We start from the raw sequence: 13,387 nt of genomic DNA on the forward strand, positions 1-13,387 counted from the left end.
TGTCAAAAACACTCATGCTTTCGAAACGTCACTTCTCTATGAAAGTCAGACGCCTGAAAATGTCACTTTAATATCTGTGTTTCTTCATTATTTATACTGACAAAGATATTAATTGAAAATTAAACCTCGAATAAACAAGAACGTTAAGAATGTATTAAGAAATGATTTGGTGTAGTTTATAAATGGTATTTAACAGGAGTTTAAGCCAACAGGAACCTAATTTTAATATATAATATAGAAAATTCAAAATTTATTGTGTCAAATATTTGATAAGGATAAGGATTTCAAAGTAGCTTAGCTCGTGCTGCTTCAAAAAGACCGTCATCTATATGTGAACACTGTTTAACATTAAGCTTTGTCTAAAGGCAAATAAGGTATGTTTACATATACTACCAAATTAAAATTAAATAGGATGAAGCCTGATGACTGTATATTTATCGTATAGCGCTCAAACTTAACGTCAAATTTTAATAATTCTGCCAAAATAAGAATAAGCTGACAGTTGTTAAAATTTTCAAAAAAAAGTAATTGTTGCCATATTACTTTTAAGAAAACTCTTACATTCAGTTTGATGAGAATAATATGGAAATCCAACATTATGAAAAGCTTAAGGAAAATAATGCGTTTTACTCGTGTAAAAAAGCCATTGGAAATAGGTGGAACCAGAGACCAAATTTGGTCCTGATGATCTGGGGGTCTGCAGTAAAATTACTTTTTCCTTATTATATACATACTTGCTATTCTTATTAAATATGTAGTAATCATACCAATAAATAAAAGAATGGCAATAGCATGTATTGTAGGCTCTTCAGATTGTCTTCCATTTTAAGCCATTAGATATACTGTGTCGACTAATGGCTACGGGATGCGGAGTTCTAGCACTGTAAGGCGGTGGAGCTTACAAGACATGGAACAACTCCCCAGATACTACTAGAAAAGGAGAACCTGAGCATGCTCCCAAGCACCTCCAAGTCCCTGCTGCGTACTATTACAAAAGAAGTTGTGGCCAAAACTAAACTTCAATTAGCAAATGAAATCTATTGTCTTCCCGAAGGGAGGATATTAGCACTAAAATAAAGATTTCGACAGCAAATTTTTTGGTTGACGGAAACGGCAAGAAGATACTATATGGAGAATGCTTTTTGTCACTGCTGTGACGAGAAGTACTAGGAAATAATGACTTATATCCTACATATCTTGCTCATGCGGAATACATTCATTGCTCATATGAAAATATGAAATCTTGTTCGTGTGGAAATTTGATATTACTGAAACCTTAAATAAGTATTACATATTATGAATGAAATTTGAAACAGAAATAAAACTCCTCTTTTTCAATGAAAATTAAAATAAAAACCATCTTAATGTATAATATCTGCTGCTAATATTATGCTTTATATACATATGTAGATATTTAAATTAACTTCGAGTTCGGTGCTATTTATGCATTTTTTTTTAAAACCACATGCCACGCATACTATGTGCAATTTAGTTTGACATTATTATTAATGCATTTTTCATCACAATTAAAAACTTTTGTCTTTGCGTTAATAGATTATCAGATCACGGACTCAGAAACCACCTCGTAAAACTGCAAATTTAAACAGAAGGAAGTAAAAGAACGTTGTCTACCTATAAAAATTAAAAAAAAAATCGCTGTGGTCTAATATGTAAAATTGTAGATGTGTGAATGTACGCATACATTTCTGTTAACCTGTTAACCTTTAACTGAAAAGCTGCAATTTTAAATGTTGAAATTAACCCAAATTTGCCAACGAGTAAGATTTGGCACATTAATATTCCTATACAAAAAGCTTATAAATACGCTTATCACATAAAATGGTGATATCGATCACATTTAATTTACCGACAATGTATTTTATAAATCACCTTGGATACATATTCCGTTGCAGTAAACAAACTGGTGTAATATAATTTAAACGTATATACATAGGACATAAGTATATGTATATTAAATATTGAATTAAGTAATAATTAATAAATTTATTAAGCAATATTTAAATAAAAATTTTATATACATGCAAATGTATGCCAATTTATTTGTATATTAGGTGTTTGCAAATATATTTTAATTAAAATATTTTTTAAAATAAAAATATGCAGCCGTAAGTATTTCACAAAACTAAGATAGCGTTATAATTATGCAATCGAATTTTCCAGCAATTGCTCCAAAAGCACTGAAAGTATTTATTCCACTACAAGTTCTAAATGTTCGGCTAGTGCAGCTTATGCTAGACCATCAAATTTCCACATGAGGAAAACAGCTGGTATACTAAATGGGAACGTGGGTTCTCGTTCAGGTGAGGTTAGGCAACGAGTTCTTTCAGCCAAAAGATTGAGATTGAAGACCCTACAAAATCAATTAGCTGATGCTCAACTTCATATAGCGGTTAACTCTCCATTTTGTTATAACTACATACTTTGTTGCTTTGAACTTCTTTTTTTTAGGAACTTGCTCAAGAAAACCGAATATTACGTACCTTAGACAAGAGACAAGCGAATGCTCTTTCTAAATATGAGAATACCAATGCTGAACTTCCGCAATTATTGCATTCACATGCTGAAGAAATAAGAGTGTGGCAAAAGAAATATAAAAATTTGCAAAATCAAAATAAAGAATTAGCTATGAGATTGAAACAAAAGGACGACATCTTATTAAATTTAAGCGACCAAAATAAACATTTAACCCAATTAAATAACGACAAGTAAGTACTACTTAACTTGTACAAACATAAATAAACGTTTTCAGACGTTAATGTAGACAATAATATAGTAATTGAAAAAACATTATTTCTACTAAAGTAAAAACATTCCATCGTTTTATTTTACAATCAATAATATTTACACAATTTTCAAGTATTGAATTATTTCAAAAAATTATTTTTATATTGATCATATTGCATTTTAAAATGTTTTAATACAATGTACGTTATTATCGTTGAAACGGGGGATTCTGGAAAATTCGTTAATAAAAAAATTCAAATAATCCAATTTCTATCCTTTATAAATTTTTAAAAATTTTGAAAAGTCAACAAGATCTTCGTTTATTTATGTATGTAAATTTTAAATTAAATTTATAAAATTTTTTGATTCATTAGAAAATATAAGTAATAAGTGATGAAAGTTATTAATTTTTAATTAAACATTATTTAAACAATTTTGTCTTTTCTAAAATACATTGACATAATTTGACTGATTTTATTATTAAGAAATTTAGAGGAACGTGAACGTTTAACCGAAAGGCTTAATTATTTAGAACAAAAACTCAATGAAAAGGAAAATGAGATGAAATTAATGGCACGAAAATTGCAACTAGAAAAAAAAAGTTTTAAGAATCAATTGCAATCTGAGCATTCAAAATATAAAGATCTGTTAACGCGTTTAGAAAAAACGAAAACCGAACTTACAGGTCTAACAAAACTTGACCCACTCGGGGTAAATCTTTAAAAAAAAATAATATCATTTATTTGTTCAACAAGGTATCTTTCAGATTGCAGACAAATTAGCGAAAGTATCTATTTTACCTAAACCTATCAAGAGCAAGGAAAGAATAATGGATTACAAAAATAATGACAGTAAGTTCAATATGAAAAAACATTTAAAAACAATTTGAAAAACATATTTTTTAAGTAATTTATTTATCATACACAAAAAAAATAACATACTTACATCTATGTATATGATAAAAATTTACCTACATATAAAAATATCCTGATAATTTATTAATTTCAAATTAATTTTTCGCTCATTTACGATTGTATAAACATTTTTCGATAATTTGATTTTAAAGAAAATTTATTAGGAGCTCCGGTTATTAACGAAATTCTCGATGAACATAATTTTACACTTAATAAAATGGGAAGTAAAAAAACAACAAATGAAAGTATAAAAGAAAAACCTAACTGCAAAACTAATATTCATAAACAAAGAAATAGATCTCTCAGTCCTCGATCGGAGAGGGATACTGAAATTAGCACTCCATCACCAATAACAATGCGTAGGAAATCTAGCCTTGATAGAAAAAAACCTTGTAACGATAAGCAAATTAAACGGAAAACTATTGAAAATGCTTTTGAAATGAATATAGAATCGTTAAAAAGTGAATATGATGATGTTTCTGTAATAAGTTCAAAATTGAACGCAAAAGAATATTCAAGATGGAGAGACGATGCATCAGATCTACAAAACGAAATTAATGACGAATATGAAAATGATAACTACAAGGAATATGATTATAAAAATTCATTTGAAAATGATGAAAACAATGAGGACGATTTAATCTATAACGGATATGGTGATGCTGATTACAATGAAGAAGCTGATGTAATATTTTAACTATATAATATTATACTGACTTTTTAGATTTAAAAATTTTGCAATTAATGTTATTGAATATTTTTCCTGTTTTTACAATAGATTGATACGTCAAACTATGTTTCAAAGGGAAATAAAGATTTAACAGACATTAAAAAACAAATTATGGATGATTATGAAGATAGAGAAAAATTTTTGGACACATTTTGCCGCGATTCCTCTTCAGATGCTTTAAACTATATAAATCATGATTTAAAGAAATCCAATAACGTTGACTCTAAAAAAAAAAACAAACTTTTGGCAGCTTTAAAAGCCATAGATGAGAATGGAAGCAAAGATTCTACTTAAATTCCGCGATTCAAATAAATACTCCATTTTATTTTTGATGAATTTGTTTAACAAAAAAATAAAAAAATTAAAATTTCAAATATAATATGTGTATACGTATCTGTTTTGAACATATATAAATCTGTACATTTGGCAATATCTATTATGTTTACTATAATTGTGAGTTTTTCGACACCACTGAAAAGTTTGTAAGTCTCTAGTGATACGTAAATTACTCTAAAACGTTTTCTGACAAAAAGAGCGCTCTATTATACAAGCAAGTCTGCAATTAAATCGACTTTTCTGTAATAAAAAGCCGATTCAAAAATGTTATGCTGTTAAGGAACACGATTGCACAAAATGCCGAGAATAAATACCATTACAATGTATGACTTTCAAAGTCGACTCAATCATTCATTCTTAAGATTCTATCACTTTGATAGGAATCCTTAATAGCCGTTATCGACTAATTTGATGGATAAAATCGATTTTGACTCGATAATTGAACCCTGAGAATCTCTCCTTAGTAAAATAATACCGAAAATTATTTCGATATTTTTAACATCTGAGCCTTAGCTCCTTATTGTCAATTTCCGTTTGCATTTGAAATAAATAATAGGCCAAAAAGCGACCCCGATTTTGAAGAGTTTTTTTTTTATCTGCCCCGCCATTATAATTTAGTTACCTGTGTAGATTTCCCTTTCTTTAAATGTGGGAACACAATTTTCATAGGCCATAAATACTGTTTTCGAGAAAAAATGTTATTTTTTTAATAATTACTTTTAGTACCTTTAAATTAATTATGTATTTTAACAAAATTTCTTTAAAATTAAAACTTATAAATTTTTTTTATTCAATCACTGCTTCTTTTTATTCATTTTACTAAGAGCTCTAGAAATTTTTTTCCTCAAATCCTTTTGCCGCTTAAGTTTACTTTTTTCTTCAATAGTTTTTCTTTTTTTAAATTCAGCTAACCGTTGTTCTGTTTGCTGTTGCAACTTTCGATTTTTCTCTGCGTAATTTGTTTCTAGCATTTTCATAAGTTTCGAAACTTTTTGCTCATAAGGCGATCTGATTACTGCAACCCGTTCCTCTTTCTTATTTTTCATTAGAAGCCCTGTTTTCGGTTTATCCTCATAAGGCAGAGCTATTTGCAACGATTTTGGAATTTTCAAAGGTTTAAATATTTTTTCTGCTCGCTCGATATTTGTATACAAACTATCTTCGTTAGCTTCATAACGAATATTTTTTTCGCGCTTAATTTGTCCCAAAGTTTTTAAGCCCTCCCATTGATTTTTCTGATCTTGTGGCAGTAATAATGATGTAACAGGAGTGTAAAACTTTGGTACTTCAACTTTAAACCATGTTCTACAAAAAACTATATCACTAAGCAAAATTTTATCTTCGAATGTAGCACGGAATGATCCTTCGGGGTCATGATGCGATTTCTTGATTTGCCCACGTATTCCGGATACTGTTTTGATCTTGGCTCCTTCAAATTTGGCTACTTCTAATCTTGTAGTAAACATGCCTTTAATAAAAGCCGTCTTTTTATAAATTTTGAACGGCTCCCCAATTAATTTAAGTTTCTTTTGAATTTGAGTAGCTTTATCCGTTTCCGTTACGCAACCTAATTGGAAGCGAAAATTAAATTTAGATTCTTAAATCAACTAAAATAATTCTTACCTGTAGCAGCAATGCGGAAACCTAGTTTCTTTATTTCCTCGCTTTTATATTGCACGCTTTGCAAAGCTAAGAAACCTGTATTTTGAGGGGTGATTGGTCCCCAAAATGTCATACTACAAGTAACATGGTTTGGGGTATATTTTAAATATCGATGTTTGAAATTATCCTCAACTTTTGCATATATAGGTATAGTCTGAAAACGTCTCCAACCTAGAGAAATAATCAATGGGTCAGCCGTCTTTAGAGTTTTTTTATACCATCTGTGTTTTTTTATTTTGCAATTAACATATCCAATATTTTCCTCTGACATATTTAAAGCGCCTATCAAAATCGGGTAACTTGAATCAAAATTTTCGATAAACTCAGAAGATACATTGGCAAACTTCATTCGAACATACATCCCCGGGCGGTATCCTTCTATCTGACATCTTACATCATCATTTAGCTCTGCAAATTCTTTCTTATTCAGCTCTGATTGTGCTTGTGCCTGAATTTTGAGACTATCATAATATTGATGATCACCCGTTATACGTCCTTCATCTTTTAAACCTTTATTGTCATATTCGGCATCGAATTTTGCTTTAAGTTTCAATTTTTTAGCCATAATTTCAGCTTTAGTCAAATTATTCTCTTCAATTCTTGACATCTTTTGTTTCTGAGCTTCTGTGTTACTCCCACTTTCCAGATTTGGAACCGGGTTTTTTAATTCCATATCTTTATCTAAACCACTAAATTTTTTGCCTGTTTCCAAGTCCTCAAAATCACCATAACATTCGCTTTCAGCATCACTCATTTCATCCAATCTGAGCAACTCTTCGGCATCTTCCGAGGATTTCCACTTTCCAGTTACGAAACAATTTTTTACTATTGTTTTGTTATCATCACTTAACCAATTCCGCGTTGATTCTGAAATTTTGTTCTTTGTGTATTTTTTTTTGTACTTGATTAAAATCAAAACAATGAAAACCTGAAATTTTTTCAAAAAAGGAATTTTCTTCTTTGTTCCTCATATCTTTAGCTTGTCGATAATTTTTTTGATTTAGTTCACTTATTTTGAATAATCCTCCTAATTCCTCTTCATCAACAGAACTATCATCTAGGTTATCTTTTATTTTCTTGTCATTTTCGTCATTATTTTTTGGTGATTTCTAGAACAAAATTTGTGTAAAGATAAATTTCATTATTAGAAAAATATCAAGTTTTCACCTGAAATATGCCATAAACCAATTTCATTAAATTTTGGGATTCCGATTGTCTTTTCAAATAATTTTCCCTAACTGCTGAAGTTATATTTTCTTTCCATTTTACGTCTCCATAATAATTAGGTATTTCAATATTTTCTCTTGAATCTACATATTCATTATCATCCAATTCTGATTGGTACTCTTCACTAGATGACGAACTTTCTTCTTCTTTTAATTTATCTTCCTCTTCAGATCCAGAACGCAAATTATCGTTTTGGAAAGACTGATCTTTAATAGGACAACTTCCACTTTGACTTTGCTGATCGCTTTCATCTTCAATATTTTCGATTTCTGTTTTATAATTTGTATGACTGAAATTCTTAGAAGCAATTACTTCACCATCAGAAAACAAACGAAATTTCTGTTCTTCTACTTGAATATCAAGAGGAACTTTTTTTTCTTGAATTTTTTGCATTAGCACATTTTGTTCGGAATTTTCTGCGTTTTTTTGTTTATGACTATGAGATCCTTGCAATTCAATGTATAATGCATCTTTGTCATAAATTATGCCTCCTACTCCTGACATCGGAGCATATAAAAGCCTTTCCTTTTCCAAAAGGGTTCTTTTCTTTTCTGTTCCAGGTATAGGGCATGGATCAGCAAGTTTACTAAGTTCGGTCATTCGAATGTCTCCCAATCCTGCTATATGAACATGATTTTCTGCTTTAAATGGAGCACCTCTGACATAACCATATAGAACTATATCTCTATCAGATTTTGGATTTACTCTGACAATTTCAGTATTTGTTATATCTTCAACACGGTCAGCTAAAACGTAACCGTGATCTCCTCGCCAAGTTAGTGGTCGCATTTTTATTATGGATATAAATCTCCCTAAATTATTAATTTCATTGCGCAAGTATTCGCCATGCATCATGCCTGATAAATAAAATAATTTAGCTCCATCGTACACTTCTGTCCAAAATCGGTGTTTCAGTTCCTTTTTACGCCGTCTCAATGTCTTAGCATTTTTTATTACATCTAAATGGGTTAAAACTCCCATTATTTTCGGCATACCGTGAACTTGGCAAATATTGAGAAATTCAAATATCTCCATTTCGAAGCCAAAACTTGCATCGCACAATAAAAGTACCAAATCCGCACACTTTGCAATATCTATCATAGAATTTATATCATTGTTGCATTCCACTAATGTAATTCGTCGTTTTTTCGATGTAACAATTGTTATTGGCCCTTTTATGTCCGTCACATTTGTTTTCGTAAAGTTTCGTATCAAATTTTTCACAAGTGTCGTTTTTCCAACTAAAATTATTGCATTATTACACATATACTTTCGATCAAGTAGAACAAAATTTTACCTTTTGGCGGACCAACAACAGCAACCAAAACCGGAGGAGGTTCGTCCGGTGTTTTATCAACTATAGGAATGTGTTGCTTTTTTGCAGTTAAGTCTTCTTTGCGACGAAATTTCAATTCGGCTCGTTTAGCTGAATTAATTGCAAAAGCTTTGGGATTCCTCTGCCGTGCAGTTAAATTTTCGTCCACAACTTTAGATTTTAATTTCTTCTTTTCAGCTTTCACTCCAGAGTTTCTTTTCCGATGAGCTTTCTTTTTTTCAGATGAATTATCTTCATCCATTATGGCGTGTCAAAATTCTAAAAAAATATCCTAATAATTTATTTATTTACGTTTTATTAGTACATATATAATGCACGTGCTTGCTCAAAGTCTTAAGAATATTTTATTACTGATGTTGCCAAGTTCTTTTAATTAAACATTCACAATAGATCTGTCCAAGATAAAATTTGATAGTTTAAAAAAATTATGAAAACAAATTTATCTCTTCAAATTATTAATCAAAGGAAACGCTAATAATTACGGAAACAAATATAAAAATTTTTTTTTTAATTTCTAAATCAATAATTTTTTGATCGATATATTGTTCTCCTTTAAAAAATTATTCAAAAAACATACTTCTCTCAATTTTACGGTACCAAATTTCTATCTTGAACGCTTTTCATTATTATAAAATATAACGCATTATAAAAAATTACGTATCTTGTACGAGATTAGTATTGTATGTATGCATTTTACATTTTTAAAATACAATGAAGCTCTAATATGGTACCAAAATAAATAAAATAAAAAAATTAACATTTTCATGTGAATTTTTATATGGAATCAATAATAACAAAATTATATATGTATGTAGCTTATAATGCTAGAGTGAGAGTATTTTCTTGCAAATCGGCCCACACTTTATATGTGCATTATGTATATTCAGTTTATTGTAAATCATATCCCAATTCTAAGGACAACGTGTACATGCACTCGTTAATTGTAATTATCAAATTTTCTATATGAGTTTGATTATAATTAATCAAATTTACATGTAATTTATTTAAAAAAAAGTCAAACAATTTTTCTATAACAATTTTATAAACAAAAAAAACTTTGTTAAATAAAACATGTTTATGGGATTCTTTTAGAAAATTTTAAGTAATAAAATTTTACTACCGTTAGTTTAGTCCATTTTGATAGTAATTTTTTGCACTTTTTTTTCTATTGCATGAAAAATTATCAAAAAAATATATAAAAATAAACACATTTTTTGCATTTGAAAGGGGCTTTTCTTTTGAAGAACCGCGAAGTAAAATGGGTTGAGTACCGCTGATGAGCTTTACAACTTTTTACTTTCAAAAATATTTACTATCTGGAATTAAGTATCTATGCGCATTGCTACACAAATGCCAAATCGTGCGAGAACATTGCGAGAATGGCACCAACATAAACACAGCTAGTGTCACTTTGTTATAATGTCAATTTCTATTCGCCATCTTGAGAACCATTTGATTTTGGATTTTTAAAGGGGTAAGTCTTTTTCAGCCATTGTGTAGAAGTAATTTAAAAATTTTTTTATATTAAGTTATGGTTTTAATTTTATTTTAATGCAAATATTTTTTTCAATATTGCTAGCTCAAAATATAAAATTTGTGTAAAAAAAACTTTGTAGAAAGATTTTTTCAAGATTTTTAGCAATATTTTTGGTAAAACTAACCAAGTTAAATTTAATTTAAATCTGATTTTTTTTGTAATTAGAAAATGTTTTTTTATACGTCTTGATTTATGACTTATATGATATAAATGTAAGTACTTCATTGTCTATTTTTAGCAGTTGGTACAACTGTTTCTATTGTTTACATTTAAAACAGCTGCTTAGGAGAAAACTAATTGTTAGACTAGTGATTTGCCCCGTGGGAAATATTTGAAAAAAAAAAAAAATAGTGTAAATTTTTAATTTACTATGGCTTGCGCCACGCTTAAACGGTCATTAGATTGGGAGGCGTTAAATCAAAGACCAACAAAAAGAAGAAGATGCAATCCCTTCGGACAAAGCGGAAATACTTCACCAACACATACATCTAATAGCAACATTGGTCAACAAAATTCTACTTCAAATTTACAAAGCCCATACAGACGAACGAATGACCAGCCTAGTCCTTTTGCGGAAGCAACTTTGGTAAAACTTTCACCAGGTAATTTTAGTTTCAAAACTTGCGTAAAATTATGCCTATTAATCTTTTTAAATAAAATAACACGTAGATAAAATGGCGCAAAATATCCGTGATGAAATAAAACGTTTACATAAACGCAAGCAGTTGCCATTTTCAGCTAGTAGCTTGGAACGTATGCAAGATTCGGAATCAAGTGGTTCTGAAATGGGACCCGATAGCCCACGTCGACCTGAGAGCCCGGCAGGTTTAATTAGAAATCCCGAAAAGGCTTTATTTACTTTCAAACAGGTAAATTAACGTTTAAAATAGCAACTTCATAAACCTAAATTGTTCAACAAATTTAAGGTGCAATTGATTTGTGAACGCATGTTAAAGGAAAGAGAAGATGCATTACGTGAACAATATGATGCAGTTCTTACAACCAAATTAGCGGAACAATATGATGCTTTTGTTAAATTTACTTATGATCAAATACAAAGACGATACGAAGCTGCTCCAAGTTGTAAGTAATTTTTTGTTATTAAGTAACTTAAGGTATAACATATTCAAAATTAAAGTTTAGTTTGAATTCCGTTAATAATATATTATATTATGTTTATAATACTTTTAAAATCATTTAATTCTAATTTATTTAATTTTATTACAGATCTCTCGTAATACAGCTCACTTAGCGAACTAAATCTAGTCGCTAGAATTTATAAATCTAATATTTTACTTCAAAACCTTAAATTACTTTTTCTATACACAGTTTCGCTAAAATAATTTATAAAATCAATAAAAATGATGCATAAATAAAAATACATACATAGTACATAATAGAATTACAAAATTAAAAATATTAGAATTTTGACAAAAAAGAGATCAAGACAAAAACAATAATTAATTTAATAGAATCGTATATTTTTTATTCCAACTCTTATTTATAAGGATTTTTTTTTCATAAATTTTGTTCGTAGTTATATAAACATAATTTGCATAAAACTTGCATAACTACAAAAAAAAGGCGAATAACCAAGATTAACTTAGACTTAGTCAAAACAATGATCTTTATTCTAAAATTGAAAATAAATACATAGCAAATTTATAAAAGAAAAAAAAACATACATACATTTATAAATTAATATAATAAGTTATATTTTATTTTATAAAATAAAATTGTCTCTAGCTTAGAGTGCTGCATCTTGTATAAAATCCTTAACGTAATATGCCTTTTATAATGTATACAGTGGCAAACGTTTTTGATTTGAATAGTGTTCATAAATTGATTTATTATTTCTATCCAACATTTTCAAATTATGTAACGCGAATAAAATCTATAATTATGAAGCAAAATCAATTTGATATTGTTAAACATTAATTATATGTCCATATTTTTGTTTTTGCGAAGATTTTTTAGACTAATTTGAGGAATTTCTAGCGCATTACTTATAAATGGATTTAGAATAAAAAAAGCACTTAAGTTTTATTTTGGGTTTATTTCAACAATGAAAAAATTAAACAAAAATTACTTTTTTCAAAAAAAATTAATCATTTAAATTTTTGAATTTGTCTTTTTTTTTTTTATTTTTTTTTTTTTATTAAATAATTTACAAGTGAATTGAATAACATACAATTATATACATACATATATATAAAAATGCTTTCTCAGTCAAATATCTACTACTGAATTGAAATTATAGCCAAAACTGAGAACTCTAATAGCTATAGTAAAAAAAAACTACAAACACTATTATTATTATTAGCATCATAAAAAAACATTTGCAATGATGTGTAAAACAAAAAAATTGTGTTACAAAAATATTAGTTTTACGAGACATGTAAGTTTTTAATTAAAATAAATAAAAACTTATCTTTAATTTGATTAAGTTATATCTTGATAAGTTTTTGATAGTGTTTAAAGCCATTTTTATAAAATTAATAAATGAAAAAGTAAATAAAGATAATCAAAAAATAGAGTTATTTTATTTAAATACGTACATAACTCTTTAATCGTAAGGAGATTTGCAAACTAAGCAAGCTTGGACGACTAAGTCGTACAACTAATCGAAATTCAAATTTAATTACACAAAATATGTTACCAATTTTACAATAAACCATTAAAACCAAAATTGAAATGGAATATACTATTAAAACTACCTTTTAGAATTACTTATTGTATGTTGTTATTGTCCAGGGAGTTTTGATTTGTTTGATAGCTCCTTATATGACTTGTTTTGTATTTAGATTCTTATAATCTTCTTTTTCTAGATTCCAAAGACTCGAATTCAAAAATAAATTCTATCAAATTGTCTCACAAATTATTTTTGCTTAAAAACATTT

At 28.4% G+C, this 13,387-nt stretch overlaps 3 protein-coding genes across 5 annotated transcripts; 2 read left to right on the forward strand and 1 right to left on the reverse strand.

Annotated features, from left to right (window-relative positions):
- The first annotated feature begins 2,002 nt into the window (after positions 1 to 2,002).
- LOC129606915 (lebercilin-like protein) lies at positions 2,003 to 4,684 on the forward strand. 2 transcript variants are annotated; one of them, XM_055517546.1, is made up of 7 exons: positions 2,003 to 2,126; positions 2,182 to 2,410; positions 2,470 to 2,726; positions 3,231 to 3,456; positions 3,512 to 3,596; positions 3,812 to 4,344; positions 4,438 to 4,684. In XM_055517546.1, the coding sequence occupies exons 1-7, from the start codon at positions 2,119 to 2,121 to the stop codon at positions 4,681 to 4,683; spliced, it is 1,584 nt and encodes a 527-aa protein (XP_055373521.1). In that variant the 5' UTR covers positions 2,003 to 2,118; the 3' UTR covers position 4,684. The 2 variants fall into 2 exon arrangements, with proteins under 2 accessions (XP_055373521.1, XP_055373522.1); XM_055517547.1 differs by having other exon boundaries at positions 3,824 to 4,344.
- Positions 4,685 to 5,402: 718 nt separating this feature from the next.
- LOC129606971 (ribosome biogenesis protein BMS1 homolog) lies at positions 5,403 to 9,628 on the reverse strand. The gene is made up of 6 exons (XM_055517626.1): positions 9,528 to 9,628; positions 8,912 to 9,208; positions 7,555 to 8,855; positions 7,316 to 7,496; positions 6,349 to 7,254; positions 5,403 to 6,292 (listed from the first exon to the last, which is right to left on the reverse strand). The coding sequence occupies exons 2-6, from the start codon at positions 9,189 to 9,191 to the stop codon at positions 5,520 to 5,522; spliced, it is 3,441 nt and encodes a 1,146-aa protein (XP_055373601.1). The 5' UTR covers positions 9,192 to 9,208; positions 9,528 to 9,628; the 3' UTR covers positions 5,403 to 5,519.
- A 766-nt stretch (positions 9,629 to 10,394) lies between these two features.
- Positions 10,395 to 13,002, forward strand: LOC129606787 (akirin). 2 transcript variants are annotated; one of them, XM_055517340.1, is made up of 5 exons: positions 10,395 to 10,424; positions 10,726 to 11,089; positions 11,157 to 11,356; positions 11,414 to 11,570; positions 11,715 to 13,001. In XM_055517340.1, the coding sequence occupies exons 2-5, from the start codon at positions 10,858 to 10,860 to the stop codon at positions 11,723 to 11,725; spliced, it is 600 nt and encodes a 199-aa protein (XP_055373315.1). In that variant the 5' UTR covers positions 10,395 to 10,424; positions 10,726 to 10,857; the 3' UTR covers positions 11,726 to 13,001. The 2 variants fall into 2 exon arrangements, with proteins under 2 accessions (XP_055373315.1, XP_055373316.1); XM_055517341.1 differs by lacking the exon at positions 10,395 to 10,424 and adding an exon at positions 10,571 to 10,699 and having other exon boundaries at positions 10,766 to 11,089; positions 11,715 to 13,002.
- The last annotated feature ends 385 nt before the right edge of the window (positions 13,003 to 13,387 follow it).

This window comes from Condylostylus longicornis, unplaced genomic scaffold (assembly GCF_029603195.1).
Source record: "Condylostylus longicornis isolate FDR11 unplaced genomic scaffold, ASM2960319v2 ptg000022l, whole genome shotgun sequence".
Classification (NCBI taxonomy): Eukaryota; Metazoa; Arthropoda; class Insecta; order Diptera; family Dolichopodidae; genus Condylostylus; species Condylostylus longicornis.

What these genes read in the sequence shown, in the direction of transcription:
- LOC129606915 (XM_055517546.1), top strand. An exon ending in ATGCTCAACTTCATATAGCG is followed by an intron (nt 2,411 to 2,469) that starts GTTAACTCTCCA and finishes TCTTTTTTTTAG; the next exon opens with GAACTTGCTCAAGAAAACCG. An exon ending in GGATTACAAAAATAATGACA is followed by an intron (nt 3,597 to 3,811) that starts GTAAGTTCAATA and finishes TTGATTTTAAAG; the next exon opens with AAAATTTATTAGGAGCTCCG.
- LOC129606787 (XM_055517340.1), top strand. Translation starts at nt 10,858, where the DNA reads ATGGCTTGCGCCACGCTTAAACGGTCATTAGATTGGGAGGCGTTAAAT. An exon ending in TTTGGTAAAACTTTCACCAG is followed by an intron (nt 11,090 to 11,156) that starts GTAATTTTAGTT and finishes AATAACACGTAG; the next exon opens with ATAAAATGGCGCAAAATATC. An exon ending in CTTTATTTACTTTCAAACAG is followed by an intron (nt 11,357 to 11,413) that starts GTAAATTAACGT and finishes AACAAATTTAAG; the next exon opens with GTGCAATTGATTTGTGAACG.
- LOC129606971 (XM_055517626.1), bottom strand. Translation starts at nt 9,191, where the DNA reads ATGGATGAAGATAATTCATCTGAAAAAAAGAAAGCTCATCGGAAAAGA. An exon ending in TGGTTTATGGCATATTTCAG is followed by an intron (nt 7,497 to 7,554) that starts GTGAAAACTTGA and finishes ATTTTGTTCTAG; the next exon opens with AAATCACCAAAAAATAATGA. An exon ending in CTTTTTTGAAAAAATTTCAG is followed by an intron (nt 7,255 to 7,315) that starts GTTTTCATTGTT and finishes ACAAAATTTCAG; the next exon opens with AATCAACGCGGAATTGGTTA.